Genomic DNA, 27,916 nt, shown 5'->3' on the forward strand with positions numbered 1-27,916 from the left:
ACTGTGTGTTCATATGTCTTCAAGTCATCTCCAAGGTATGGCCACCCCATTAATATCATAGGGTTTTTTATGCAAGGCATACTTAGAAATTGATTTGGTGGTTTCTTCCTCTAGAATATAGCCCGCAGCACGTGGTATTCATTGACAGCCTCCCATCCAAGTGCTAATAAGGGCTGACCCTGCTTAACTTCTAAATCAGATGGCATCTCATCTCTAGAATATTTAGGTTCTATACCTGACCACAAAATAAAGCTGTCTCATATTACAATATTCTTTACTTTGAGGTCATCAGTAAACATGCCGGGTCTCTGAAAGTGCAGCAAAATACTAACCTAATGGAAATCTTATCTCGGGAGGAGCTTTTCATGGGTTCCTGTTGAGATGGAATCTGTTATTTAGAGTGTCTGCTCTAGTTGGCATCTGTTCTCCAGCAGCAAGCAAAGAACCACATTGCTAGACTTTTCTTTCCCAACAGCAGTGAAGAACCCAGGGTTTAAGTGTTCCTTCCCACTTCATCCTTATTATCGGCACCCTGCCATGCAGGCTTTCAAGTTTTGCCAGCCGGTTAGATTCCAGATTTTGGCTACTGGTTAGTGCCATTGAAATAAATGAGGTGGATGATGATATGACCCGACATTTTCTCTAAAGGAAGACTGTTCAGCTTAATTTCCACGCCTTTCAACTAAACCCCAAACATGTCCCAATTCTGATAATCCTTCATTTGGTTGCCACTTGAGTTGCCAGTGCTAGGAATATAGGTTTTCTACCATAGATATGCAGGAAGTAGTAAACCATTGCCATGTCTCTGTGCTCAGTGTAATTTATTTATTTACAGCATTTCTATTCCGCCCTTCTCACCCCGAAGGGGACTCAGGGCAAGGAGAGCAGACTACAAGTCTTTTCACTGCCATATAATCCACATTACACATATAGGCAAACATTCAATGCCTTTTAACATAGATCAAAGACAAACAAACATAGGCTCCGAGCGGGGCTCGAACTCATGACCTCCTGGTCAGAGTGATTCATTGCAGTTAATGGCACTGGCTTGCTCTCCCGCCTGCGCCACAGCCCGGGCCCGAGGGTGGTTTTCAATGGAAGCTTATGTCATGACAAATAAATGGGCTGTCAAGCAAATCAAGCCTGACATCTCCCTAGAGCAGTGGTTTTCAACCTGTGGGTCCCTAGGTGTTTTGACCCACAACTCCCAGAAATCGCAGCCAGTTTACCAGCTGTTAAGATTTCTGGGAGTTGAAGGCCAAAACATCTGGATACCTACAGGTTGAGAGCCACTGCCCTAGAAACTAAGATGACTAAATTGAGACTGTCACACTTTGGCCTCTATCATAAGAAGACAGGACCAGGGGCGATCCAACCGCGAGGCGAATTAGTCACTTGCCTATGGCGCCATCGTCCCGGGGGTGCAGTTGAGGCCCCCGGGAGGATGGCGCCACCTCCCACCTCCTTCTCCTTCGGGTCTCCCGGTGGCTGTGCTGGGTCTTCCGGTGCCTGCGCTGGGCCTTCCGGCCTGCGTGGACCCACCTTTGGGGCCTTCAGAGATTGTGAGGTCTGTGGGAACTTGGAAGCTAGGTAAGTGGGGTTTATATATCTGTAGAAGGTCCAGAGTGGGAGAAAGAACTCTTCTTTGAAGCAAGTGTGAGTGTTGTAATTAATCACCTTAATTAGCATTTAATGACCCTGTGGCTTCAAGGCCTGGCTTCTTCTTGCCTGGGAGAATCTTTTTTTGGGAGGTGTTAGCTGTCCCTGATTGTTTACTGTCTGGATTTCTCCTGTTTTCAGAGAGTTGTTCTTTATTTATTGTCCTGATTTTAGAGTTTTTTTTTAATACCGGGGGCCAGATTCCCTTTCAGTGGCCTTTTAATTATCTGCCTTGATATTCTGGGTTATATGGCTGTGTGGAAGGACCCTCAGGGCTCTTATAACCCAGAATATCAAGGCAGAATAACCCGCAATATCTGCTTTGAACTGGGTTATCTAACTCCACACTGCCCTATATCCCTGTTCAATGTTTGGTGCTAAATTCGCAAATATAGTAATTCCTACATAACATTACCATGTATTGAACTGCTTTATCTGTTGATTTGTTGTAAAACATGATGTTTTGGTGCTTAATTTGTAAAATCTTAATGTAATTTGATTACATTGGAAGGCTTTTCCTTAATCCCTCCTTATTATCCAACATTTTCGCTTATCCAACACTTTAATTTTTCAGTGATTGGTTTGGGGTGTGTGTGTATGTGCCAAAATTCTGTTCGCCTACACTTGAAAAATACCTAGGGCTGGCCCTGGACAGGACTCACTAGAAACAACAATAATACAATTACAGTAGAGTCTCACTTTTCCAAGCTAAACCGGTGAGACTCGACTCTATTTATTATTTATTTATTTACATCACTTTTACCCCGCCTTTCTCCCCGAGGGGACTCAAAGTGGCTTACAATAAATAGGCAAAAATTCAATGCCTAAAAACAATGTAAAAACAACAATTCATATAAAACAATCTACCAAACAACAATTCATATAAAACAGGTACCATTGCAAAACAAAATCACATTATATAAAATTTTAAGCAATACAACCCCAATATACTTTTTTTTTCTTGGTGTCTTAGTTTTAAGGCCTGTTCCTGGAATTCTTTGGGGTGCTGATGCAGAAAATTGCATTGGATAAACAGCATCAGCTTCTTCGATATAATTATCATAGCTTTTTATGGATAAGCAGATGGTGACTGATAGATGGTATATGTTCTGTATTTCAAAAGCTAGAGCCGATAGGGGAAAACTGGTGCCATTTTTGGAATCAGCAGGTCAGACATACTCCAAAACAGGTCTAACATTTGAGACACCGAAAGATATGTTGACCACTGTAACATTAGGTACGGCAGAAGAAAATAATATGACTACATTCCAGATGGATTGACTTAGTCAAGGAAGCCATAGCCTTGAATCTGCAAAACTCGAGTAGGGTTGTTGGTGACTTGGATGTCTCTCATTCATGGGGTTGCCATAAGTTGAACTCAACTTGAAGGCAGTTATGAACGGCAATGTGGTATAATGTTTATTGTGTCGGAGCTAGAGTCATTCTGCATTCTGCTTGCTGCCACCGTTTGAATTTTATCTTCTTGGTTGTGAGTAAAATGTTGCCAAGACCTGGTGACAGGGCAGGAAGAAAATCAATTGGTGCAAGTTCTTCGAAAATTTCAATAATGTTGAGAGGAGATTCTGTCCCATCGAATTCCTTCCTCCCTTCCCACAGAGAAATTTGAAATCATAACAACATTCTTTGGTGTATACTTTGGGAAGGATTATTTAGAAAAAAAACCCAAGGCCGGATACTTACTGGAAGAGTTGCCTGGACGCGAAACTCAGACATTTTTGGAATCAAAACTATGACTGTTTGGAATCAAAATTATGACTCCACATTTTCCCATTGACCCACATTCTAAATACCCTCTTTTGTGAATTCTCTCAGAGCCTATATAGGATGCAACTTAGTGAAACATCTCGCATGTCCACTGGTGCTAAATGTTTTGTAGATCAGTGATTTTTAATAAGTGGTAAAGGCATAATGAGAGGGATACGGAAATACAGTAGAGTCTCACTTATCCAAGCTAAACTGGCCGGCAGAAGCTTGGATAAGCGAATATCTTGGATAATAAGGAAGAATTAAGGAAAAGCCTATTAAACATCAAATTAGGTTATGATTTTACAAATTAAGCACCAAAACTTCATGTTATACAACAAATTTGACAGAAAAAGTAGTTCAATACGCAGTAATGTTATGTTGTAATTACTGTATTTACAAATTTAGCACCAAAATATCACGATATATTGAAAACATTGACTACAAAAATGGCTTGGATTATCCAGAGGCTTGGATAAGCGAGGCTTGGATTAGTGAGACTCTACCGTAATCTAGGTGTGATACAAGTACAGTAGAGTCTCGCTTATCCAACGTAAACGGGCCGGCAGAACGTTGGATAAGCGAATATGTTGGATAATAAGGAGAGATTAAGGAAAAGCCTATTAAACATCAAATTAGGTTATGATTTTGCAAATTAAGTACCCAAACATCATGTTATACAACAAATTTTACCGAAAAAGTAGTTCAATGCACAGTAATGCTATCTAGTAATTACTGTATTTACGAATTTAGCACCAAAATATCATGATATATTGAAAACATTGACTACAAAAATGCGTTGGATAATCCAGAACGTTGGATAAGCGAGTGTTGGATAAGTGAGACTCTACTGTATTTAAGTCATAGCAATCTCTATATATAAAAGAGTGATGGCATCACGGCAACCCACAAAACAACAAAACTACAGGCCCCCCAACCTCAAAATTTGACAACACAACCCATCATCCACGCCTCTAGGTTGATACAACAAAAAGAAAAGAAAAATAAAGTCCTAATTAGAGAGAGAGGAATAATTGCTTTTATCCAATTGCTGCCAGTTAGAAGGCTAAGCTCCTCCAACTTGGTCTCCTAGCAACCCAATAAAAAATAATTAAAAACACTAAAAATTAATACAATAAAATACTATAATAACAGAAAATAACTAAAAATAATACAAGAAAATAATAAAATATAATAAATAAAAATATAACTTACAATAAAATTAATAAAAAAAAATGCAAATAATGTCAAATAAAAATTCCACAACAATTTTTAACCAATACCACCACCACTTTGCCACAGCAACGCGTGGCCGGGCACAGCTAGTAGATAATATTACTGCATTATTATTTATATTCTTTGTGTTCTGCAGTTCCATAGGAATAAAAAAGTTATGTCGAACAGTATTTGTTTCCAACTTCTGTTTGTTTATTCTAGAACTATCACGGCAACTTTATTGTTCTTAAAGCTTACTGTGAATGATAATAGTAACAGTAACAAGAACAGTAAGACTCTTGTAACTTTGGAGAGGATAACTTGGGATGGGAATAGACCCCGTGGCTATATCGAATTAAAGTGCAGTTGAGTAATGTGTTGTCTTTCTTTTTTAGTGCAACACTGCAACATCAGGTGTATGAATGGCGGCACTTGTAGTGATGACCATTGCCTCTGTCAGAAGGGATATGCCGGGACGTACTGTGGACAACGTAAGTAAATCTTTATATATAAAAGAGTGATGGCATCATGGCGACCCACAAAACAACAAAACTACAGGCCCCCCAACCTCGAAATTTGACAACACAACCCATCATCCACGCCTCTAGGTTGATACAACAAAAAGAAAAGAAAAATAAAGTCCTAATTAGAGAGAGAGGAATAATTGCTTTTATCCAATTGCTGCCAGTTAGAAGGCTAAGCTCCTCCAACTTGGTCTCCTAGCAACCCAATAAAAAATAATAATAAACACTAAAAATTAATACAATAAAATACTATAATAACAGAAAATAACTAAAAATAATACAAGAAAATAATAAAATATAATAAATAAAAATATAACTTACAATAAAATTAATAAAAAATTGCAAATAACATCAAATAAAAATTACACAACAATTTTTAACCAATACCACCACCATTTTGCCACAGCAACGCGTGGCCGGGCACAGCTAGTGTAATATAATAGGTTAGGACTCAGTTGGCATGGTCCACTTCTTTAAAGCTAAGAAGTGTGGATTTTAGTACTTTTTTGTGTAGGGGAGGAAAATGTGGTTAGAACGGACAAGAGTTCTTTCTCCTACCCTGGACATTTCACAGATGTATAAACCCCACTAGCATAGTTTCCAACAGATCTATGGATGCCTGCCATAGATGTGGGTGAAACATCAGGAGAGAATGCTTCTGGAACATGGCCGTACAGCCCAGAAAACTCACAGCAACCCAGTGATTCCAGCCATGAAAGCCTTCGACAACACATCGCTACTAGATCCCTTTCCCCTCTTTATTCCACAACCGACTCACGTGGTTATTTCTTTGGAAAGGGCTACATCTGTTGTACTCCGCAAACTGCTGGTTGACTGCAGTGGAATTTTTCAGCCATAGCACGTGACTTTGCAGTGGGTGCCAGAAGAATTCTTTCTGACTAGAACAATTAAAATTAGCATCAGACAAATTCATCATAATTGGATAATGCTCAGTGTTGCCATTCTTGTTTTCTGACCATTCTCAAAGACTTTGGGAAGGGATGTGGTAACTTAGAACTTGTCCGTTGTGGGATGCCCATCCTGCCACATTGTGTATGGAGAATAAACTGCAGAGGGACCCTTGAAGAATATGTTGTAAGCCCCAATTGAGGCATCACAGTGGGCTCAGAATTGGCTTTTTTGGTATATTCCAGTGAGTCTCTTCCAAGTTGTACAGATCATGTAATTCAGGGGTCCCCAAAGTAAGGCCCGGGGACCGGATGCGGCCCACCGAAGCCATTTATCCGGCCCCCACGGCACAAGGGCTGAAAGGGGTTGGGCTAAATGACCCAAGGGGTCTCTTCTTCTCTTACAACCATTATTATCATCATCATCATCATCATCATCATCATCATCATCATTATCATCATCATCATAAAAGCTGGGTGGCCATCTGTCAGGGGTGCTTTGCTTGTGCTTTTGGTCCACAGAGGCAGAAGAGGATTGGACAAAATGGCCCAAGGGGTCTCTTCCAAGCCTCTTTATTATTACAGTAGAGTCTCGCTTATCCAACGTAAACAGGCCGGCAGAACGTTGGATAAGCAAATATGTTGAATAATTAGGAGAGATTAAGGAAAAGCCAATTAAACATCAAATTAGGTTATGATTTTACAAATTAAGCACCCAAACATCATGTTATACAACAAATTTGATAGAAAAAGTAGTTCAATATGCAGTAATGTTATGCTGTAATTACTGCATTTATGAATTTAGCACCAAAATATCATGATATATTGAAAACATTGACTACAAAAATGCGTTGGATAATCCAGAACATTGGATAAGCGAGTGTTGGATAAGTGAGACTCTACTGTATTATTATTATCATTATTATTATTTATTAAACATTGAGGCTGGGTGGCCATCTGTCAGGGGTGCTTTGCTTGTGCTTTCGGTGCACAAAGGCAGAAGGAGATTGGACTCAATGGCCCAAAGGGTCTCTTCCAACCTTCTTTATTATTATTATTATTATTTATTAACATTGAGGCTGGGTGGCCATCTGTCAGGGGTGCTTTGCTTGTGCTTTCGGTGCACAAAGGCAGAAGGAGATTGGACTCAATGGCCCAAAGGGTCTCTTCCAACCTTCTTTATTATTATTATTATTATTATTATTATTATTATTATTATTATTATTAACATTAAGGCTGGGTGGCCATCTGTCACGGGTGCTTTCCTTGTGCTTTCGGTGCACAAAGGCAGAAGGGGGTTGGACTCAATGGCCCAAAGGGTCTCTTCCAACCTTCTTTATTATTATTATTATTTATTAACATTGAGGCTGGGTGGCCATCTGTCAGGGGTGCTTTGCTTGTGCTTTCGGTGCACAACGGCAGAAGGGGATTGGACTCAATGGCCCAAAGGGTCTCTTCCAACTTTCTTTATTATTATTATTATTTATTAACATTGAGGCTGGGTGGCCATCTGTCAGGGGTGCTTTGCTTGTGCTTTCGGTGCACAAAGGCAGAAGGGGATTGGACTCAATGGCCCAAAGGGTGTCTTCCAGCCCTCTTTTTATTATTATTGCTGTTGTTGTTATTATTATTATTATTATTATTGCTTGGTGGCCAACTATAGTCTGGCTCTCCAATGGTCCGAAGGATTGTGAACTTGCCCCCTGTTTAAAAAGTTTGGGGACCCCTGATGTAATGTATGCTTAACTGCAGTTGTTGTGCCATGTACGGTCTGGAAAACACTAGGCATTGGGAGTGAGACTGCGAGAACAGTCCTCCAAAATCTCAAAATTGCATACCCTGTTTCCCTGAAAATAAGACATCCCCAAAAAATAAGACCTAGTAGAAATTTTGCTGAATTGCTAAATATAAGGCCTCCCCCGAAAGTAAGACCTAGCAATGTTTTTGTTTGGAAGCATGCCCGGCGCCCGCCAAACAAAACACCATAGCATGCAGGATTGGTAAATGTACATAATAATAATAATAATAATAATAATAATAATAATAATAATAATAATAATATAATTATTTTATTTTTATACCCCACCTCCATCTCCCCAGAGGGACTCGGGGTGGCTTACATACCAGTTGTATATGGAAATAATGGTAGTAACAAGAAATTCTTGACAGGAGTCACAGTTTGTCTGGTTTAGTTATGTTGGTTTGTGATGACAACTACTGTACAGTATAGAATAATTTTTTTTTGTTCAACAATGAATATGAATTCTTCTTCATGGAAAAATAAGACACCCCCTGAAAGTAAGACTTAGCGCATCTTTGGGAGTAAAAAATAATATAAGACACTGTCTTATTTTCGGGAAAACACGGTAGCTGCAAAAGATTTGGGGGGAAAGGAAAAAAAAAACCTTGGAATGGGAGGGATCAACAGAAGACTGTGCAAACAGACCAAGTGTCTTATTTTATTTACAACTGAAAGGAAAGGTACACAAGAGTGATCAGTATCATGTGCATGCCGTATGTATCCTGGTCCCAAAAGAAAACAGTATCTCGTTTTCCATCTGATGAGGTCCTGGGATCTAAGGATGAATTGATGTGGGTTTGCATTGCATTTGTGCAAGGCCAGTATTCTACTTGGAAGACTGACTGTGTAATCTAATAAGAGTTAGCAGTCTTTTCTCTATGTGTAAAAAGGGCAGGATTGTCGCTCCGTCTGATTTCTGAATGATCAGGGTGCCCACATATAAAAGCTGTTATCCACGTTTGATGTTAGTCTCTTCTGAAATGTGTGATTATAAGTGTACTAGCTGTGCCCGGCCACGTGTTGCTGTGGCATAGTCCTAAGTGGGTTTTTATTTGTGGAAGCAAGTATGAATGTTGTAATTAGTCACCTTGATTAGCATTGAATGGCCTTGCAGCTTCAAAGCCTGGTTGTTTCCTCCCTGGGGACTCCTTTGTTGGGAGGTGTTAGCTGGCCCTGATTGTTTCCTGTCTGGAATTCCCCTGTTTTCAGAGTGTGGTTCTTTATTTACTGTCCTGATTTTAGAGATTATATTGTTCTGTATTATTATACCACTGTCATTTTTATATATATATTATATATATATATATATATATATATATATATATATATATATATATATATACACACACACACACAGTAGAGTCTCACTTATCCAACATAAACGGGCTGGCAGAATGTTGGATAAGCGAATATGTTGGATAATAAGGAGAGATTAAGAAAAAGCCTATTAAACATCAAAATAAGTTATGATTTTACAAATTAAGCACCAAAACATCATGTTATACAACAAATTTGACAGAAAAAGTAGTTCAATATACAGTAATGCTATGTAGTAATTACTGTATTTATGAATTTAGCACCAAAATATCATGATGTTTTGAAAACATTGACTACAGAAATGCATTGGATAATCCAGAATGTTGGATAAGCGAGTGTTGGATAAGTGAGACTCTACTGTATTTGTATTATTTGCTTAGAACTGGATTATATGTGGCCCCTTCTACACAACTGTATAAAATCCACATTGAACTGGATTATATGGCAGTGGGGACTCAAGATAATCCAGTTGAAAGCAGATACTGTGGATTATCTGCCTTGGCATTCTGGGTTATACAGCTGTGTGGAAGGGCCTTGAATCTACACTGCCATATAATCGAGTTCAAATCTAATCATCTGTATTTTATAGGCAGTGTGGAAGAGGCCTAAGTGAGGCCTAACTCTGCCTGTCCCCTGGGCTGAGTGGGTTGCTAGGAGACCAAGTGGGCGGAGCTTAGCCTTCTAACTGGCAGCAATTGGATAAAAACAATTATTCCTCTCCCTCTAATTAGGACTTTATTTTTCTTTTCTTTTTGTTGTATGAACGTAGAGGCATGGATGAGGGGTTGTGCTGCCAAGTTTAGTGTTTCTGGGATGTGTAGTTTTGTTGTTTTGTCCTAGGCCGAAATTTCATTACCTTTATATATATATAGATATAGATTTTATAAGTACCGGTAGTTCAGAGCGCCTGGCAAGGCTTCCTTGTCGGTCAAAATGTGTAAGTCTATCGAGAGTCTCAGGCCATCCATTTTCCAACAAGTACTTGTGCCAAGCAATGTGGATTTGTAATAATGTGTTTAGCTGCAAATCATATTCTTAGAAAGAAGCCTGTAATTCTAGTTGTGCAGTTTTGTGTGTGGTTTCCTAGAAAGAGCAAGGAGACAGGGAATGGGGAAATAGAAAGTTTTTTTTAAACAATATCTTTATTAAGGATTTTATGTTTAAAAAAAAAGATAAAGGAAAATATATGAGCAACTACAGTAGAGTCTCACTTATCCAACATAAACGGGCCGGCAGAACGTTAGATAAGTGAATATGTTGGATAATAAGGAGGGATTAAGGAAAAGCCTATTAAACATCAAATTAAGTTATAATTTTACAAATTAAGCACCAAAACATCATGTTATACAACAAATTTGACAGAAAAGGTAGTTCAGTACGCAGTAATGCTATGTAGTAATTACTGCATTTACGAGTTTAGCACCAAAATATCACAATATATTGAAAACATTGACTACAAAAATGTGTTGGATAATCCAGAACGTTGGATAAGTGAGACTCTACTGTAATAATAGCTTCACATCGAAAGTGGGAGAATACTTATTGTTATTAGAAAGTAGGAAATAAAGTAAAAGAAAAAAGAAAAAGAGAAAAAGAAATATATATATATAAAAAACTATTGACTTCCATCTAGTTCATCATAAACTTTTTTTAAAAATGTTCTTGAAAGTCAGGAAATAGAAAGTTTGGGAAATAGAAAGTTTTTATATGGGAATTTTCATTCCCTATGCACGAAACCCTCAATTCTCAAACATACATGCAAGCAGTATTATTATTATTTTATTATGACACAGCAAACAAGATAGATATGATGGATTTTGTATCACAAAATCACAAGTCGAACACTTCTCAAGTGTCTAGGACTGTGTGATGTATTTTCGGATGATGCGTGCAAATCCCAGTAGGGTGGCCTTTTGCAGTTGGCAGATCGTGATTTTGTCAATGTCTGTTGTTTCCAAATGCTGGCTGAGATCTTTTAGAACGGCACCCAATGTGCCAATCACCACTGGGACCACCTGCACTGGTTTCTGCCAGAGTCTTTGAAGTTCAATCTTGAGGTCCTGTTTATTTATATATGACATTGAATTGTTGCCAATTTGTAGGCTGCTCTGAATTGTCATGGTATGCAAAGATACTATATGTGTGTTAACTGGAAAATCAAATGCATGGAGCCAATTGGCTGAGTTTGCAAGGACCTAGGAATTGGTTTTGTCACTGTTGCTATCCTGCTGCTGGAGAATTGACTGAGTTTGCAAGGACCTAGGAATTGGTTTTGTCACTGTTGCTATCCTGCTGCTGGAGAATTGGCTGAGTTTGCAAGGACCTAGGAATTGGTTTTGTCACTGTTGCTATCCTGCTGCTGGAGAACCAGTTTGAACAGGTTTCTCTCTGTGTTAGCTTGCCATCTAACGCTTTTGCTCTTTCTCTTTGCAGCTGTCTGCGAAAACGGGTGCCTGAACGGAGGAAGGTGTGTTGCCCCGAACAGATGTGCCTGCACTTACGGCTTTACTGGACCTCAGTGTGAAAGAGGTAGGCAGAGTGTGCCTTTTTCTCAAAGGTAAAAGCTTGCTGCTGCTTCTGAATTAATTCACTCAAAATTTAAAAGAATTAATTCGTACTAGTACAGGCATGGGCAAACTTTGGCCCTCCAGGTGTTTTGGACTGCAACTCCCACAATTCCTAACAGCCGGTAGGCTGTTAGGAATTGTGGGAGTTGCAGTCCAAAACACCTGGAGGGCCAAAGTTTGCCCATGCTTGACCTAGTACGAATTAATTCTTTTAATTTTTGAGTGATTTGTGAAATAGATTCTGGAAAATTGCATAGAATGTCCAATTACTTAAAGCAAATGATTGGAACTGTTGCGGATGACGGTAATGAGATGAACCATATAATCACGAACCAACCACAGGGAGTTGGGACAGCTTTCTATATTAAAATGACATGGACTTGGGAAGAAATCCAAGGGAATTATATTTATTTTTCTATGATTGTAGTCTCTGGTGGAATTATGCAAAGAATTAACCTTTCAGGATTTGTGTTTCATGCATCTTATTTGCCCAATATAATTTAGGTATGTTGTCCTCTTTGTTGTATGTGCGCAATGGTTCTCACTTCTCTATTATTTTTGGTAAAGTAGAGTCTCACTTATCCAACATTCGCTTATCCAACACTCTGGATTATCCAATGCATTTTGCTTCCTGCCCTGATCCACAGCTGTTTCTCTAGGCAGCAAGGATTGAACTTTTTATGGATTTAATTTCCAACAATGTTGCTATTGTAAGTTCATTTTATGCAATTCTATCTTTATTTGTAGTCAATTTGTTAGTAGCCAATTATTTTTAGTCAATGTTTTCAATATACAGTAGAGTCTCAATTATCCAACATAAACGGGCCGGCAGAAGCTTGGATAAGCGAATATCTTGGATAATAAGGCTAGATTAAGGAGAAGCCTATTAAACATCAAATTAGGTTATGATTTTACAGATTAAGCACCAAAACATCATGTTATACAACAAATTTGACAGAAAAAGTAGTTCAATACACAGTAATGTTATGTTGTAATTACTGTATTTATGAATTGAGCACAAAAATATCACGATATATTGAAAACATTGACTACAAAAATGGCTTGGATAATTCAGAAGCTTGGATAAGCGAGGCTTGGATAAGTGAGGCTCTACTGTATTGCGATATTTTGGTGCTAAATTCATAAATACAGTAATCACGATATAACGCTACTATGTTTTGGACTGCCTTATACAGTAGAGTCTCACTTATCCAACATTCTGGATTATCCAACGCATTTTTGTAGTCAATTTTTTCAATATATCGTGATATTTTGGTGCTAAATTTGTAAATACAGTAATTACTACATAGCATTACTGCATATTGAACTACTTTTTCTGTCAAATTTGTTGTGTAACATGATGTTTTGGTGCTTAATTTGTAAGATCATAAACTAATTTGATGTTTAATAGGCCTTTCCTAAATGCCTCCTTATTATCCAACATATTTGCTTATCCAACATTCTGCCGGCCCGTTTATGTTGGATAGGTGAGACTCTACTGTAGTTGGGAAGACAACAAGGGTGGCTCTGAATTCCCACCTAAGACAAGGAAATGAAATATTAGCGGCATCACAATGGACATGAATAATATTTCCATAGTAATTGGTTGGTTCTGTTGGAGCCTTTATTAATAGCAGAGATGTTTATGAAGGATAGTTGGGTGAACCTGCTGTGAACCTCTTTAGATGGGGTTCTATTCTTAAATGCAAAGGCAGGCTAATAAAAAGAAATATAATCAAGTACATTTTAGCTTGCTGTTTAATATACAAAAAAATGTCTTGGGCAGTTTTTCTGGCAACCGGAGCCACACTTAAGTACCAGTGTTATGCTCCGTCCTGGCCTCACGTCTCCTGCTTTGTTTTGACTAGCTTTGCCGAGTTCTTCTTCTGTAAAACTTGTGTGCATTTGCTATCAGTGCGGTGAACTTTTTTTTTTTTTTTTGCTTTGGGTAGCCATAGCGACGCGCACAGCTGTTTCCAGATGAGAACACAGCCCTACTTTATCTGCTCCAGTGAAGTAGTTTCAAGGAAATTAAATCAAGTTTAACAGTGTTCTGGAGTGAGATGACAGCAAGAGCTGTTTAACTGCAATTATCGTTTGGGTTTTTTTTAAGGGGGGAGTTTTGAAGATAACATATGTTTTAATTTGGACAAAAGGGCTAATGTGGTGTCTGGAAAAAATATATATGACTAGCTTTGCCCGGCCACGCGTTGCTGTGGCGAAGTATGGTGGTATGGGAAATAAAGTATTGAGGAATTGGTGGTAGTTAAGGTCAAGGGTAAAGCTTTTCCCCTGACATTAAGTCCACTATAAATGGGTTATATAGCTGTGTGGAAGGGCCTTGAGTCTACACTGCCATATAATCCAGTTCAAATCAGATAATCTGTATTTTATAGGCAGTGTGGAAGAGGCCTAAGTGAGGCCTAACTCTGCCTGTCCCCTGGGCTGAGTGGGTTGCTAGGAGACCAAGTGGGCGGAGCTTAGCCTTCTAACTGGCAGCAATTGGATAAAAACAATTATTCCTCTCCCTCTAATTAGGACTTTATTTTTCTTTTCTTTTTGTTGTATGAACGTAGAGGCATGGATGAGGGGTTGTGCTGCCAAGTTTAGTGTTTCTGGAATGTGTAGTTTTGTTGTTTTGTCCTAGGCCTAGAACTGTTTTATCACCTTGTTTTTAACATGTGATGTATGTATTGATTGTATGACTGCTTTTCATGTTTGATTTTACAATGTGTAATTTGTCACTGTTTTTATTATTGTTGTGAGCCGCCCCGAGTCCCCTCGGGGAGATGGGGCGGGATATAAGAATAAATTTATTATTATTATTATTATTATTATTATTATTATTATTATTATTATTCATTACCCTTTTATATATATAGATATGTTGTCAATGGGTTTCATATTACTGGGTTGCCTGCCATAGATGTGGGCAAAAACATGAAATAGTACTAATCTTTCAGCACAATATATGCATCTACAGTGATACCTTAGTCTGCAGGGCAGCAGAAAGCAAGCTTGCTCCCTCCTCCCTATGACTTCCCCTCACCTATTTATACATGGCCCTCATCATGTCTCCTCTCAGCCTTCTCTTCTGCAGGCTAAACATGCCCAGTTCTTTAAGCCGCTCCTCATAGGGCTTGTTCTTCAGACGCTTGATCATTCCAGTTGCCCTCCTCTGGACAAACTCCAGCTTGTCAACATCTCCCTTCAATTGTGCTGCCCAGAATTGGACACAGTGTGATTCCAGGTGTGGTCTGACCAAGGCAGAATAGAGGGGAGCATGACTTTTCTGGATCTAGACGCTATTCCCCTATTGATGCAGGCCAGAATCCCGTTGGCTTTTTAGCAGCTGCATCACATTGTAGGCTCATGTTTAACTTGTTGTCCACAAGGACTCCAAGATCTTTTTCACACGTACTGCTGTTGAGCCAGGCATCGTCCCCCATTCTGTATCTTTGATTTCCATTTTTTCTGCCGAAATGAAGTATCTTGCATTTGTCCCTGTTGAACTTCATTTTGTTAGTTTCGGCCCATCTCTCTAGTCTGTTAAGATCGTTTTGAATTCTGCTCCTTTCTTCTGGAGTGTTGGCTCTCCCCAAATTTTTTAAACAGGGGGCCAGTTCACAATCCTTTGGACCATTAGAGGGCTGGACTATAGTTGGCCACCAAGCAATAATAATAATAATAATAATAATAATAATAATAATAATAATAATAAGGATTGGAAGAGACCCCTTGAGCCATTGAGTCCAATCCCCTTCTGCCTTAGTGCACAAAAGGAACAAGCAAAGCACCCCTGACAGATGGCCTCCCAGCCTCAATGCTAATAATAATAATAATAATAATAATAATAATAATAATAATAATAATAATAATAATAGACCCTTGGGCCATTGAGTCCAATCCCCTTCTGCCTTTGTGCACTGAAAGAACAAGCAAAGCACCCCTGACGGATGGCCTCCCAGCCTCAATGTCAATAATAATAATAATAATAATACTAATAATAATAACTGCAAACGCCACCCTACTGGGATCTGCGCGCATCATCCGAAAATATATCACACAGTCCTAGACACTTGGGAAGTGTTCGATTTGTGATTTTGTGAAACGAAATCCAGCATATCTATCTTGTTTGCTGTGTCATACAATAAAATAATAATACTAATAGACCCTTGGGCCATTGAGTCCAACCCCCTTCTGCCTTTGTGCACTGAAAGAACAAGCAAAACACCCCTGACAGATGGCCTCCCAGCCTCAATGTTGTTGTTGTTGTTATTATTATTATTATTATTATTATTATTATTATTATTATTATTAGAACTGGTGGGATCACAAACCTGCAAAAGTATTGGAAAATGAGCACGCAAAGATACTGTGGGACTTCCGAATCCAGACTGACAAAGTTCTGGAACACAACACACCAGACATCACAGTTGTGGAAAAGAAAAAGGTTTGGATCATTGATGTCGCCATTCCAGGTGACAGTCGCATTGACGAAAAACAACAGGAAAAACTCAGCCGCTATCAGGACCTCAAGATTGAACTTCAAAGACTCTGGCAGAAACCAGTGCAGGTGGTCCCAGTGGTGATGGGCACATTGGGTGCCGTGCCAAAAGATCTCAGCCGGCATTTGGAAACAATAGACATTGACAAAATCACAATCTGCCAACTGCAAAAGGCCACCCTACTGGGATTTGCACGCATCATCCGAAAATACATCACATAGTCCTAGACACTTGGGAAGTGTTCAACTTGTGATTTTGTGATATGAAATCCAGCATATCTATCTTGTTTGCTGTGTCATAATAAAATAATAATAATAATAATGAAGAGTGTTGGAAGAAACCCCTTGGGCCATTGAGTCCAACTCCCTTCTGCCTCTCTGCACCAAAAGCACAAGCAAAGCACCCCTGACAGATGGCCTCCCAGCCTCAATATTAATATTAATATTAATAATAAGGGTTGTAAGAGAAGAAGAGACCCCTTGGGTCATTTAGCCCAACCCCCTTCTGCCCTTGTGCCTTGGGGGCCAGATTAATGGCTTTGATGGGCCACATCTGGCCCCCGGGCCTTACTTTGGGGACCCCTGTTCTAACCCTTCATCTAAGTCGTTAATAAAGATGTTAAACAGAACTGGGCCCAGGATGGAACCCTGCGGCACTCCACTCGTGACTTCTTTCCAAGATGAAGAAGACGCATCGGTGAGCACCCTTTGGGTTCATTCGCTGAGCCTCGCCCTCCTCCTCCTCCCGACATAAGATGATTTCCCTCGCTTTTCCCTACGTTCATGGGATGAAGTCCTAATAAGTGCAGTGGAAAGAACAGACAGGATCTCTCATCCACCCAGAGTTTCCTCTTGAGTCAGACAACATCAAGTTTGGACTCCAGTCACTTCAAATATTAAGACTGTAGCATGTGCCACCTTGGAGTGTGCGCTCCGTGTGCAAACAATGTCTGGTTTTCCTTCCCAGCATCATTCCTGTGCAGTTCTTTTCCTCCATAGCCAGATATTTTTCACCCCAGAATCTAGATCTATCTGTCTGTCTAATTGAAGAATTAAATTTGTCAGTTGCTTCAGGAATTTTCATTGGATTGTACATTTACATATCCTACAATTTAAATATAATACAAGTTTAAATGTACCAAGATTTGCAGTTTTTGTAAACGTATTGCCACATCCAAAGAGTTTAGACAAATAGGAAAATATAATAATAATAATCTATATATATAAATGAGTGATGGCATCACGGCGACCCACAAAACAACAAAACTACAGGCCCCCCAACCTCGAAATTTGACAACACAACCCATGATCCATGCCTCTAGGTTGATACAACAAAAAGAAAAGAAAAATAAAGTCCTAATTAGAGGGAGAGCAATAATTGTTTTTATCCAGTTGCTGCCAGTTTAGAGGGCTAATCCCTGCCTACTTGATCTCTTAGCAACCAACTCAGCCAAGGGACAGCCAGGGTTCAGTTAGGGGACAGGCAGATTTAGGCCTCACTTCCACAGATTATCTAATTTGCACTGGATTATATGGCAGTGTAGACTCAAGGCCCTTCCACCATACTTCGCCACAGCAACGCGTGGCTGGGCACAGCTAGTAGTAGTAATAATAATAATAATAATAATAATAATAATAATAAGAAGAAGAAGAAGAAGTTTATTTATATTCCGCCTCCATCTTCCCCGAAAGGGACTCGGGGTGGCTTACAGCAAAATCAGATACAAAACAATGATAAAATAAAATATGAAACATCAAAGAACAATAATAAAAGCCAATAATAATATATACACAGCAGCCGAAAAAACACAACGCGGTATTAAAACATCGAATTAAAACAATGAGATTGCAATAGCGGATAAGCAAGGTGCACATTATGAGTTACAAATTTTAAATAGATAAAGTGCAATAGATTCATTGAAGATCAAATATGGCCAGTATTTAAAATAGCACCGCTTTAGTGCTGTATTATCTGTTCTTCTTTCTTATAACTGGTATAATATCTGTTTGTGGAAAAGACGTTGCGTTCTTTGATCTGTCCTGTGAGTGGTATTCAGTCAAAATGGAAAGCAAACAGTGTAGATAAAAGCAGAATTTGTTCTTTTAAAATTACATTGCTTTCAAATTAGAACTGGAACATATAGATGCTGGCAAAATATTTAGATGTTTTAGAATACTTTATGAACCCAAACTGGCTTCCAAGGAATGCATTTGTTAACTACAGAGCAATTTTTGGTTTGGTGAGGAGTTGTGTTGGAGATGAGATTTTGGTAGATTTACTCCCTCGATTTCCTTTTTAAAAACATTGATCCAGGCTCTGATTGTCTTTGTTTATGTGTCATTTTAGTATAGTTAAAACTTTGTATTTTTAATGTGTCAATTTGATGAAAGTGTGTTTATATTGATATGAATGCTGGGCTTAGCACAGCAGGCTAAATCGCTAGCTGCAGAAAATCCTGCTGATCAAAAGGTTGTCAGTTCAAGCTCGGGTCGGGGTGAGCACCTGCTGTCAGCCCCAGCTCCCTGCCCACCCAGCAGACCGAAAACAGAAATGTGAGTAGATAAATAGGTATCGCTTTGGTGAGGAGGTAAAAAGCGCCCCTGAAAAACATGCTGGCAATTCGATCAGAAAAGCGTCCATAGACAACAGGCTTCTTGGTTTGGAGTAGATAAATAGGTACTGCTTTAAGGTGTCCATGAGGACATAGCAGGCGATTCAATTGGGAGGACATCTAAAGACAACAATGATCCTCAGCATGGAAGATGGAGCTATAGCACACACACAACACACACACACAAACACACCCCTGTAGCCAGAGTCAAGCACAACCTCCAGATGCCGGAAATGGAAAAGATGGGAAAAGCCTTTACCTCTGTTTATGTATTGTCTGTCCTGTTAATTGTATAACGGCATTGAATTTATACTGTATATATGTTCTGTAAGCTGCCCTGAGTCCCCTCGGAGAAATAGAATGGAATATAAATAAAGTATATTATTATTATTATTATTATTATTATTATTATTATTATTATTATTATTATTATGACACAGCAAACAAGATAGACATGCTGGATTTCATATCACAAAATCACAAGTCGAACACTTCCCAAGTGTCTAGGACTGTGTGATGTATTTTCGGATGATGCGCGCAGATCCCAGCAGGGTGGCCTATTATTATTATTATTATTATTATTATTATTATTATTATTATTATTATTATTATTATTATTATTGAAGACTCTGTTTTAAAATGTAATAAGGAATGTGTGCTTCCTCTTTCTCCCATAATTATGATTTCCTTTGCTGTATTAGAAAGTGTAATACTTTATAGTCAGCTCCTGAATGTCAAGATATTAGTATTTAGGGGCGGAAACAAATATTCACAAATAATTAACATTTGCAGCAGACTTGTTCATGTTTCCAGCTGATAGCTAGAAGTTTTGTAAGAAACATGTAGCTTTTATGTATTTGGTGACTGCCTGTTCTATTTGGCACTGGAATCGTATTGTAGGGAAAGAGGCCTAAATAAGGTATAAAAAGGAAGAAGAAAAAGATTTCACAGAACAATGTGACTGCAAACCATTGAAAGCAGAGAATCCAGTTTCTATATTTCACTTGATATTCAAATTCCTCCTTAATATTTGCATACATTTTTGACTGAGTAAAATATGAAGTAGAGAGGGATTTGGGATGGCATACTTAACCTAGAAATCTGTGAGGTTTGCTTTTAGGCACATACTTGAGGATGTGATTCTAGGTATGCTCAATTCTGCTTCACTTGCTGGCCGTTCTATATCATATATACAGTAGAGTCTCACTAATCCAAGCTAAACGGGCCGGCAGAAGCTTGGATAAGCGAATATCTTGGATTATAAGGACTGATCAAGGAAAAGCCTATTAAACATCAAATTAGGTTATGATTTTACAAATTAAGCACCAAAACTTCATGTTATACAACAAATTTGACAGAAAAAGTAGTTCAATACGCAGTAATGTTATGTTGTAATTACTGTATTTACGAATTTAGCACCAAAATATCACGAAATATTGGAAACATTGACTACAAAAATGGCTTGGATTATCCAGAGGCTTGGATAAGCGAGGCTTGGATTAGTGAGACTCTACTGTAATAATAATAATAATAATAATAATAATAATAATAATAATAATAATAATGATAATAATAATAATAATAATGTCTATTGTCAATGTCTATTGTTTCCAAATGCCGGCTGAGATCTTTTGGCACGGCACCCAGTGTGCCGATCACCACCGGGACCACCTGCACTGGTTTCTGTCAGAGTCTTTGAAGTTCAGTCTTGAGGTCCTGATACCGGCTGAGTTTTTCCTGTTGTTTTTTTCGTCAATGCGACTGTCACCAGGTTTGGATCATTGATGTTGCCATCCCAGGTGACAGTTGCATTGACGAAAAACAACAGGAAAACCTCAGCCGCTATCAGGACCTCAAGACTGAACTTCAAAGACTCTGGCAGAAACCAGTGCAGGTTGTCCCGGTGGTGATCGGCACACTGGGTGCCGTGCCAAAAGATCTCAGCCGGCATTTGGAAACAATAGGCATTGACAAAACTACAATCTGCCAACTGCAAAAGGCCACCCTGCTGGGATCTGTGCGCATCATCCGAAAATACATCACACAGTCCTAGACACTTGGGAAGTGTTCGACTTGTGATTTTGTGATACGAAATCCAGCATATCTATCTTGTTTGCTGTGTCATAATAAAATAATAATAATAATAATAATAATAATAATAATATTTTTATACCCCGCCCCATCTTCCCAAAGTGACTCAGGGTGGCTTACATGGGGCCAAGCCCAGGTAAAGCAATGTAAAAAAACTCAACAATAAAACAAGTCAATCAACAATAAAACAAGTCATAAAACAAATAAGGTCACATTACATGTATTTATGACCAGGCCAGTAGGTTTCTCACTTCACCTTGGAATCTCCTGTCATTTGAAATTGGTCTTTGAACAGATAGTGCTAAAAGCATTACCAGACTGAAGGCTGAAAAAAATCCTATCCAAGAGATTGCTCCGGGGATTGGCATGTAAGGAATTTACACTTAAATTCTAAGACTTTAGTGGGCGAGGTCCATTTTAGGAAGATTTTAAGCAGGCATGGGCAAACTTCGGCCCTCCGGGTGTTTTGGACTTCAATTCCCACAATTCCTAACAGCCTGTGGAATTCTAGTTGTTTTTGTATGTGATTGGAAAATCTGCATGCATCCCCTCTGCAACAATGCTTTTTAAAAGGTCATAGAGTTAAATAGGAAATGGATGTGGAGAAGCCAGCCTTACATGGTGTGATGAATCAAAGCACAATATTTTCAAATAATAAGAATCATAATAATCAGGTGTGATGAGGAGCGTATGCATCCCTTCTAAATACAGTATGCAACCAGTCCTTTAAAATATGGGATGAATACTGATATAAAGGTAAAGGTAAAGGTTTTCCCTGACATTAAGTCAAGTCATGTCCGACTCTGGGGGTTGGTGCTCATCTCCATTTCTAAGCTGAAGAGCCGGCGTTGTCCGTAGACACCTCCAAGGTCATGTGGCTGGGCTGTGGCACAGCTGGCTAGTAACCAGCTGCAATAAATCACTACTGACTAAGAGGTCATGAGTTCGAAGCCTGGGTCGGGTTAAGCCCCCGACCATTAAATAGCCCGGCTTGCTGTTGACCTATGCAGCCCCGAAAGACAGTTGCATCTGTCAAGTAGGGAAATTTAGGTACACTTTATGCGGGAGGCTAATTTAACTAATTTACAACATCATAAAAACTGCCAGCAAAACACGAGGAAAGGAATAAGGAAGTACAGCCACTAGTGGACGGTGAAGCAACAGCTCCCCCTGTGGCCAGAATCGTGAAGCTGGGAAAAAATGTTAAATGCCTCTGTGTCTGTCTATATATGTTGTTTGTCTGTTGGCATTGAATGTTTGCCATATATGTGTTCATTGTAATCCGCCCTGAGTCCCCTTCGGGGTGAGAAAGAAGGGCGGAATAGAAATACTGTAAATAAATAATAAATAAATGACTGCATGAAACGCCGTTACCTTCCTGCCGGAGCAGTACCTATTGATCTACTCACATTTGCATGTTTTCGAACTGCTAGGTTGGCAGGAGCTGGAGCTAACAGCAGGTGCTCGTTCTGCTCCACGGATTTGAACCTGGGACCTTTCGGTCTGCAAGTTCAGCAGCTCAGCACTTTAACACATTAGATTAGAGCAATGATGGTGGATGAGAGTCTGCTCATTGGGCAGTGGTGGCAAAACAATAAATAAAAAATCATTCTTTACTGCCGCATTGCATCCACACAATCATGTCCAGCGGAGATGTCTTGGTCAGGGGCCTTTTATGTTCTGCCCAATAAGAACGAAATGTGAACCACTATTTTTGAAAAGATAAATTAGTTGGGGTGTTTTTGGGTTTGTTTGCGGAGGAGCAGGAAGAGTAATGGAAAGAGTTGACACTTCTTTGTTGTTTGTTGTTAGCAATGTATTACCAGAAACTTATTGTTTGTTGCACTAAATCCAGACAGTGGTGTCACAAACGTCTGAATATCCCCAAAACAATTTATTGTCTGGTTTTTGTTTTAAAATTAAGATATTTCTAAGTGGCTAAACATTTAAAAAGCACTTGAAAATTTCAGATAATTTTAGGATGACGTCATGTTTAGTCTGATTCACTGCTTCATTTTGGCCACATCTGTGCTCACAGAAATTCAAGAAAAACCTCAATTGTTTTAGAGAAAGTTGCACTTAACACATTTTAGAATTTGAAATGGTTTGCCTTAAGTTTAAACAAAAGAAGGAGAGAGAGAGATCTGTACAGTTCAGAATCTCTTGAATTGTTGTATTTAGGGTGAGCTTGATCAGTTTTACTGAACTTGAACAGTTTTGCTGAACTTGAACCGAGAAAGCAGATCTCTTCTTAGTGGCTGAGAAGAGATCTGCTTTCTCTGCCACCTCATACTGGTGATAAACCGGATCCAACTTGGCCCATGTCGGAGTGCTGCATGCGCATTTCTGATGGAAGAAAATTCATCCATGCCAAGGTATTAAAACAGCAAAGACAGGGTGGGAACGTCAGTTTTGTTCCCCTAAGATCTGGGAAAACAAGAGCAGCCTCCCAAATGTTTACATTGTCTAGCAATTTGTTGATTGTGTCTCAACAGCCTGCGTGTAGTTTCTCCCTCCATTGGCTGAACATCCTTGGGTTTCTTGGGAGCTTGGATTGAGGAGACTCCTTCATCTTTCCAGCTACAGCTGTTCACTATGACCTAATTTCGCCTTCTTACCCTGTCTCCATTCCTATTATCTACATGGAAAGTAACATATCATCTTTTGACTTTATATACAGACTAGCTGTGCCCGGCCCCGTGTCACTGTGGTGTAGTGTGGTGGTTAGGATCCCTGTGGTTAGGAAGCAGCCTGGGTTTGAAGCTGCAAAGCTGTTCAGTGGTACAGTAGAGTCTCACTTATCCAACATAAAGGGGCCGGGCTGTGGCACAGGCTGGTAAACAGCTGCAGCAATAAATCACTCTGACCATGAGGTCATGAGTTCGAGGCCAGTCCGTGGCGGGGTGAGCACCTGTCAATTAAAAATAAAATATAGCCCCTGCTCATTGCTGACCTAGCAACCCGAAAGATAGTTGCATCTATCAAGTAGGAAATAAGGTACCACTCATAAAAAGTGGGGAGGCAAGTTTAACTAATTTACAACGTTGGAATGAGGAAGTGCCATCAGAGTGGATGATGCAGCTGCTCCTCCCTGTGGCCAGAATCGAACATCCCCTCAGGAGAAGGTTAAAATTGCCTCTGCGTCTGTCTGTCTGTTGTCTCTGTCTCGGTTCTATGTGTTTATGGGCATTGAATGTTTGCCCTATGTGTGTATAATGTGATCTGCCCTGAGTCCCCTTCGGGGTGAGAAGGGCGGAATATAAATACTGTAAATAAATAAATAAATGGGCTGGCAGAACGTTGGATAAGTGAATATGTTGGATAATAAGGAGAGCTTAAGAAGAAGCCTATTAAACATCAAATTAGGTTATGATTTTACAAATTAAGCACCAAAACATCATGTTATACAACAAATTTGGCAGAAAAAGTAGTTCAATATGCATTAATCCTACATAGTAATGATTGTATTTATGAATTTAGCACCAAAATATCACGATGTACTGAAAACATTGACTACAAAAATGCGTTGGATAATCCTGAACGTTGGATAAGTGAGTGTTGGATAAGTGAGACTCTACTGTATTCAAGGTGGCCAGTGGAGGATCCCCCTAGGTAGGAAGCAGCCAGGCAAGTGAGATGTACATACCTGTGGAATAATAAATACGGCATGTTTATGTTGGATAAGTGAGACTTTACTGTATATTTATAATCTTATATTATCTGTTTAGAACTGGATTATATGAGGCCCCTTCTACACAGCTGGATAAAATGCACACTGAAGTGAATTATCTGGCAGTGTGGACTCAAGATAATTCAGTTCAAAGCAGATAATATAAGATTATAAATGGGTAATATAGCTGTGTGGAAGGGCCTTGAGTCTACACTGCCATATAATCCAGTTCAAATCAGATAATCTGTGGAAAAAGCCTAAGTGAGGCCTAACTCTGCCTGTCCCCTGGGCTGAGTAGGTTGCTAGGAGACCAAGTGGGCGGAGCTTAGCCCTCTAACTGGCAGCAATTGGATAAAAACAATTATTCCTCTCCCTCTAATTAGGACTTTATTTTTCTTTTTTGTTGTTGTATCAACCTAGAGGCGTGGATGATGGGTTGTGTTGTCAAATTTCGAGGTTGGGGGGGCCTGTAGTTTTGTTGTTTTGTCCGGTGCCCTGATGCCATCACTCTTTTATATATATATATAGATTGATTGATATGATATAATATGATATATATGGGCTTCTGTTACTTCTAAGCCCCTGGTTTATGGCTGGGATTTGAGCCATAAGCTTGCTTTCGAATGATTCTTCCCTTCTTTCTTCAGTTGATTACAGTAAGCTGTGTAATGTAGGGTGGAGGCCCTTGGTTGGGGTCCAAAGAAAGTGAGTAATAATTGACCTAATGTACGGTGCGTATGAATAAACTATTCTTTCGGTAAGGAATTTATGTTTTACAGGGTGTGCTAGAGTTCATATCCCCCTCTGTTTTCAAAACATTTTCCAAAAGTTTTTTTTCCCCTAAATGCTCAGCTGCTATATTAAATTTCTAATTCAACAAAAGACGCCACTGCAAAGAATGTATTAGATAAAATGGTTTGAATTGAATCCAAATTCTGGAAAGGTTTTTTTTTTAATTGTCTTGAAACAGCTGTTTAGAATTTTTAAGTGAAAGAGGAGCATCTCCCATTGTGATAGTTCATAGCAGACCTATATTACAGAACGTTTTGCTTGGTGAAATTGATGAGAAGACATTGCAGTGTTTCAGATTGTCCTGCAGATATAGAAGGTGTTATGATTTGCTGTGGGAAAGGGAGATGATTTTTTTTTCACAGCTGGCCTCCTGGATATGACTTTTCGTTTGCATTTATATTCTGGCTGGGATTACTCTAGAATAGTCCCTGTAGCTCAGTGGTTCCCAACCTTTTTTTGACCATAGACCACTTTGACTAGGGACCACTCTCCAACATTAGTATCAAAAGGGTTACAAATACATTTTTGATCAACTTTAGATTCAGTTTGGTTATTGGGGGTGCTGATTCAGAAAATCGCATTGGATAGACCACCTCAGCTCTAATTTCTGATACAGAATATATGCCATCCAGTAGTTGCCATCTGCTTGTTCACAGAAAAGCATATTTAAAAATCCAGAAGTGATGTGGTCTATCAAATGCAATTTTCTAAATCAGCACCCCAAATAACCTCAGGAACAGGTCTAATAATGAAGCCACTAAGGTGCCCAAGCTTCTAGGCACCACATGAAATGGCTTTGCTCAGAAGGAGGGAGGGAGGGAGGAGGAGAAGCAGCAGTCAGGAGGCTTGTTGTGCCTTTTGTAGGTAGTCAGCCTCTCCCCTCCCGACATCCATCTTGCCTCGGCACTATAAGAGAGTTTCGCAAGACCAGTCACTCTCATTGCAATGGTGCACACCATATTTTGCTTCTTGTGGACCATTTGTGGTCCACGGACCACAGGTTGGGAACTGCTGCTGTAGGTGGAATACTACTTTCAAAGGCAATCTCCTCCATTATCTAAGAATTCAGGAAAATTGCAATGTGTATTACAGCAGAGTCTCACTTATCCAAGCCTCGCTTATCCAAGTTTCTGGATTATCCAAGCCATTTTTGTAGTCAATGTTTTCAATATATCATGATATTTTAGTGCTAAATTCACAAATACAGTAATTACAACATAACATTACTGCGAATTGAACTACTTTTTCTGTCAAATTTGTTGTACAACATGATGTTTTGGTCCTTAATTTGTAAAATCATAACCTAATTTGATGTTTAATAGGCTTTTCCTTAATCCCTCCTTATTATTTATTTATTTATTTATTTACAGTATTTATATTCCGCCTTTCTCACCCCGAAGGGGACTCAGGGCGGATTACAATGAACACATATCTGGCAAACATTCAATGCCAACAGACAAACAACATACAGTATAGACACACACAGAGGCATTTTAACACTTTTCCAGCTTCACAATTGCGGCCACAGGGGGAGCTGTTGCTTCACCGTCCACTAGTGGCTGTACTTCCTCATTCCTTTCCTTGTGTTTTGCTGGCAGTTTTATGATGTTGTAAATTAGTTAAATTAGCCTCCCGCATAAAGCGTACCTAAATTTCCCTACTTGACAGGTGTAACTGTCTTTCGTGGCTGCATAGGTCAACAGCAAGTCAGGCTATTTAATGGTCGGGGACTTAACCCGACCCGGGCTTCGAACTCATGACCTCTCGGTCAGTAGTGATTTATTGCAGCTGGTTACTAGCCAGCTGTGCCACAGCCCAGCCCAAGATATTCGCTTATCCAAGCTTCTGCTGGCCCATTTAGCTTGGATAAGTGAGACTCTACTGTATATTGAATGTTTGAACTTTGATTTAACAATACCATTGGCTAACACACATTTTGGTGCCTCAAATGTTAACCTTGTTTCCAGGTTTAGTTGACATATTTATTCCAAAAATGGCACCAATTTTTCCTTATCTCTAGTTTTTGAGATGCAGAACATATGCCATCTACTAATCTCCATATGTTTGCCCGTAGAAGGCCATGATAATCATATCTAAGGAACTACAGCTGATGCTGTCTATCCAATGCAATTTTCCAAATTAATGCCCAAAATAACTCCAGGAACAGGTCTAAAATCCTAGAGACCACAAAATGTTTTGTTGTTGGGCTGTGCAGGTAAGGTTAAAGGTTTTCCCCTGACATTAAGTCTAGTCCTGTCCAACTCTGGGGGTTGATGCTTATCTCTATTTCTAAGCCAAAGAGCCGGCATTGTCCGTAGACACCTCCAAGGCCATGTGGCCACTGGCATGACTGCATGTAGCACCCTTACCTTCCCGCCGGAGTGGTACCTATTGATCTACTCACATTTGAATGTTTTCGAATTGCTAGGTTGGCAGAAGCTAGGGCTAACAGCGGGAGCTCACCCTGCTTGCTCACCCTTTTGGTCAGC

At 39.4% G+C, this 27,916-nt stretch overlaps 1 protein-coding gene across 1 annotated transcript in view; it reads left to right on the forward strand.

Moving 5' to 3' along the window:
• Positions 1-27,916, forward strand: part of fbn1 (fibrillin 1) — a 245,076-nt gene that overhangs the window by 47,389 nt on the left and 169,771 nt on the right. Inside the window, exons 5-6 of the mRNA XM_062963593.1 lie at positions 5,034-5,129; positions 11,622-11,717. Coding sequence (XP_062819663.1) covers positions 5,034-5,129; positions 11,622-11,717 — 192 coding nt within the window. The remainder of the gene's footprint in view (positions 1-5,033; positions 5,130-11,621; positions 11,718-27,916) is intronic.

This window comes from Anolis carolinensis, unplaced genomic scaffold (assembly GCF_035594765.1).
Source record: "Anolis carolinensis isolate JA03-04 unplaced genomic scaffold, rAnoCar3.1.pri scaffold_11, whole genome shotgun sequence".
NCBI lineage: Eukaryota > Metazoa > Chordata > Lepidosauria > Squamata > Dactyloidae > Anolis > Anolis carolinensis.